Source organism: Elaeis guineensis, chromosome 10 (assembly GCF_000442705.2).
Source record: "Elaeis guineensis isolate ETL-2024a chromosome 10, EG11, whole genome shotgun sequence".
Taxonomy (NCBI): domain Eukaryota; kingdom Viridiplantae; phylum Streptophyta; class Magnoliopsida; order Arecales; family Arecaceae; genus Elaeis; species Elaeis guineensis.
Genome location: NC_026002.2, coordinates 28,443,711 through 28,448,149, shown reverse-complemented (window position 1 = coordinate 28,448,149; position 4,439 = coordinate 28,443,711). Strand labels below are relative to the sequence as shown.

Sequence of the window (4,439 nt, the reverse complement as noted above, 5' to 3'; positions counted from 1 at the left end):
CGTCAATGAATCCCACTAATGCAAGCGTCCTTCGATTCTGTTCGGCTCCCTTGATGTATTGGGACCCGCGCAATACCCTTCTGCTGCTCCTCTCCCTGTTCCCTTTTGCCTTAACCTATAACTGGGTCACGTTGTAGGCATTTTGATGCCAAGTAGAAATAGGATAGGAGATCGCTGGTAGTGAGGTTACCACAATCTTCCTTATATTGAACCATATATGCTCCACATATATGAATAATTCATTATTGGTGAAAATCACGAGAGAATTCATGTTTAGGATTTGGGTTATGACTATACTTATTAGATTAAAATTAAAAAATTTTTGGATAAGATAAAAATGATTTAATATTTAGAATTTGTTTGAATAATTTAGCTAAAAAATTTATGAAATTCGTAGATTGGCCAATACAACTAGAATACCATAGGATTATAATTGGACTAGACTTATATTCATAAATATCCAAAAATATCTTTATAATTATATATAATATTAATCAATTTAAGTTCTCAAAGCCCTTCCTTGTTGTCAAGATCAATTCCCTATATTAATTTATTCAAGAAGCATTGCCTCGATAATTGCTCCTCATCTTTCTCACCTCAAATACCTTTCTCTTTTTCTCTCTCCCTCTTCAATATCATTAATGTAGGTTGCTAGACTAACAAGCTACAAGCAAACATAGTCAATGACCATTGTTTGGCGGAAGAAAGAGGGAGGGTGTGTACAGATGAGTGCTTGGAAATACCGAGGAGAGGGAGGGAAGCAGTATATTTGATGAATTCTCAAAGAAAGAAAGTAAGAGAGAAAAATGAGAAAGAAGATGAATTATAAAATATTTAACTATTTGATCACATTACAAGTAATCGTAGATCACTGACACTAGTTAGATGATCAATTTTTTCATTTGCTTGAATAGATTAAATATTAATTTTACCTCATTGCAAATCAAAGATCAAGACTACTAGAAATATATAATGATACCAACTTCAACTTCAATATAGCATATTCATTTATTTATATAATGCTATGCATATTTTGAACCAGCATTTTGGCTTACAATCAAGTCCTCTTTCATTCGAAAATCTAGCTTCGTTTCAAGGTCTCTACTCATTTAATAACATAATAAATCTTCATATCACGAAGAAAATATCATTTACTAGCTCAAAATGCAGTAGAGGTGAGTAATTTGCTATACATCATAAGTGCGATATAGTTCATGATACTAAAATATTAATAGACTTAATATAAATATAAATTAAAACTCAAAAAAAAGTTAGTCAAAATGTATTGTTAGTTTTAACTATGGAAGTATTCTCCAGTTAAATGCTTGAATCTACATATAAACAAAATCAAGAAACTATCTGAAAAATAATGTTCCGGAGAAAATGAAAATGGATGTTGAAGCATGCAAGACACAAAGGAAAGAGTGATATATGATGCATGATCCATTAGAAAACCAGGTGCTACAGCCGCCTTTTAACCCTACATGTATTAACGAAGGTCTGACACGCGTTTCCTTCATCATTTGGAGCTTCCAGACAAACCACGCGGAATGGATGTCCACCGGGAGTGATCATATCCCACGATGAGCTATCTGCGTTCACTACCTAAACCTGTACCTGCGGAGCACCAGACAAAGCCTCTTCATTAAAAGCCCACCACCTCATCACCCTTCTCGCTCCCTTAGAAGAAGAGAAGAAGAAGAGGAGAATAGCTTTAGATGGCGGGCTTGAGCGTTCTTTTGGAAGCCCAGAAGAACTTCCCAAAAAACACCCAAATCCTCAGGAAGACCTCCATCCTACGAAACTTTTCTCTCTCCTCCATTCCTCTTCCCATCTCCCCTCCTTCCCCTTCCTTCCCCACGAGCCCTTTCCTGGAATTCTGCTACCTCTGCCGCAAAAGACTCCAAGAAGGGAAGGACATCTACATGTATAGGTGAGCATACCTTCCAGTCCCTTCCCCTCTTCTCACTCTTCCCTCCATGCGGGTATTTTGGGAATACCAACTCTTCTCTCTCTAAAATGCCCTTCTCCTAATTATTTTTATTGTAGGGGTGACAGGGCGTTTTGCAGCGTGGAGTGCCGGTGCAAGCAGATATTCATGGACGAGGAGAGCGGGAGGAGGGACAACTGCTCGCTCGCCGCCTCCGCCTCCGCCGCCGCCGAGAGAGGAGGAGCGCCGGCTGCGCGTCACCGGAGGCGGGTGGCAGGGAAGGGGTCGTCGGTGGCCGGCGACTTCGCGTACTGAGGAGAGCAGGGTGGAAAGAGCGCTTAGGCTTTATCTTTCTTGTTTAGACGAAAATGCCCTCCATGTTTTTTTTGCCGGTGGAGGAATAAGCGTGGAAGGCGGAGGCTATTTCGGTCTTTTCGGTGATTTTGTGGTTTCTCGTCCGAATGCGTCGCCAGTCGGTGGCAGAAAAGAGTAATAGATCGATAGATTCCACGAAAAAAAAAAAAAAAAAAAAGAAGAGAGAGAGAGAGAGAGAGAGAGAGAGGCAGGAGTTGTGCTTAAGAGTAACAATAAGAAGGACATTCATGAGATTCACTTTGCTTTTTTCTGTATTTTATGTCAGCAATTATTTTTCTCTCTATGAATAAATATAATGTTTTTATGTATAAGATTGCCAAACATATGAGCAGTATTTCTGTGGATGCTGCTTGTTGTTCATTCCTGGTTCTCTTTGCCAACAGACTCAACCTACTTGGATTGAGAAATTAATACAAAAAAGAAGAAAAAAAAGGAGAGGAATGGAAAGTTTTCTTGTTTGGTCAGAAAGTAACAAAAGAAGTGAAAAAAAAAAAAAAAGAAAAGAAAAATAGAGGAAGGAGAAGTTATTTTTCTCAAACATCATAATTATTTTCTCTCCAAAGATAAAAAGATTTGAAGATAAAATCAGCTATTCAAAATAAAATACTCTCTCTCTCTCTCTCTCTCTCGTGTATGGAAACAAGAGTGCTCTTCTCTTCTTTTCCGTCTTTTCTCTTTAATTTATCTCCTGTAGCCAAACTAAAATGAACTCGTACCATGCGTCACCGATCATTAATATATTATCGTGTCTTTAAAATCCAAAACTTTATTATACTTCCATTTGGTTAATTCTTGAATTTGTAAAGACAAACTAGTAGATCGTTTTGATTCCTTCTTTCAGTGATATATATTGTTTACTCGTCATTGGTTCTATTAACCACATACTATGTACAATGTTAAATAATTTGGATGGATTTTGTATTTTGGTGGACGATTTTTTTCTTTTTCCTTTTTTTAAGAGAAGTCCATTTACTTTAGATGTGTACTTACCAAGACTAAAATGAAAGAGAACAAAGAACTCTACACGTCTGCCAAGAAGATGCCCATAAAAGTTTCCATGCCTTTTCTACTTTTTCTCCTTCGTTTGTTTCTCATTTTATTTACTTATTAATAAACTATGATATGGTTTATCAATATTTTATTCAAAAAACTTGAAAACATAGCGAATATATTTATATGACATGAATAGAAGATGCGGAACAAGAAAGTAAAATATTTTTGCAAATAGCATTAGAAATGAGTAAACAATTGAATGGAGTTTGTTACATTAAGTGCATTAAGTTTATCTATGAAGCAAATAAAAACTTCTAATAAATCATCAGGATGCGCACATAAATAAAGCTAGATGGCACAAATTTAACCAACTGCCTATGTATATACAATATGATTTTTGTCTTATTATTCTCATGTAATTAATTGTCATATTTTGAAGTTGTTATGGACCACTTTGGACGGATGCTTCTAATCTTCCGATGCAGCTGTATAACATTTTATTTTCTGTCTTTATTGGATATCTATTCATTTCAGATCTGTGTAAGTCTTCCGGTTTATTAAAAAAGAAAGCTGTCATAAACTACTACCACAGCATGCAGAGCTCTTTGTAAAGACAGAAGAATAAAAAATTTATACTACTCATAATGATGGCTTATGACCAAGTATATAAGGATATTTATAACTCATTTTTTGTAAACATTATTGCAAATATAAACATTAAAAATTTAATTATAAATTTTTCAAATAATGATTCATTAATGAGCATAGTGCATTACAACTGCCGTATGACAAGAACGACAATAATGGCAACTTTCCGGTCCTCCAACAAAAAGATGAAACAATAATTACACCATATTTTAAAAGAACACAGATCCGGAACAACCCTTGGTGCGGAAAAAATCCTGTGGTTGTATGGGAAGCTGTGATTGATACATTGCATGTAACTCCAAGCTATTACCATCCAAATCAGTCAGGGGTGGAAATAGGAAGTACGTTATAATTTAAAAATTTATTCAGCCTATCAAATTTTATCACCTAGCTAGCTGACGAAAATTTTCCATAACTTGAGTTGTAGAGGATCCATTGTTTTATCTGAAACTACGGTGCAGACTGCAGAGGAAAATAAAGTGGTGGGAGCAGC

At 35.8% G+C, this 4,439-nt stretch overlaps 1 protein-coding gene across 2 annotated transcripts; it reads left to right on the top strand.

Annotated features, from left to right (window-relative positions):
- The first annotated feature begins 1,656 nt into the window (after positions 1-1,656).
- Positions 1,657-2,616, top strand: LOC105052539 (uncharacterized). 2 transcript variants are annotated; one of them, XM_010933377.4, is made up of 2 exons: positions 1,657-1,933; positions 2,050-2,616. In XM_010933377.4, exons 1-2 carry the CDS (start codon positions 1,719-1,721, stop codon positions 2,243-2,245), a joined length of 411 nt encoding a protein of 136 aa, XP_010931679.2. In that variant the 5' UTR covers positions 1,657-1,718; the 3' UTR covers positions 2,246-2,616. The 2 variants fall into 2 exon arrangements, with proteins under 2 accessions (XP_010931679.2, XP_073101150.1); XM_073245049.1 differs by having other exon boundaries at positions 1,670-1,933; positions 2,059-2,616.
- Positions 2,617-4,439: the final 1,823 nt, after the last annotated feature.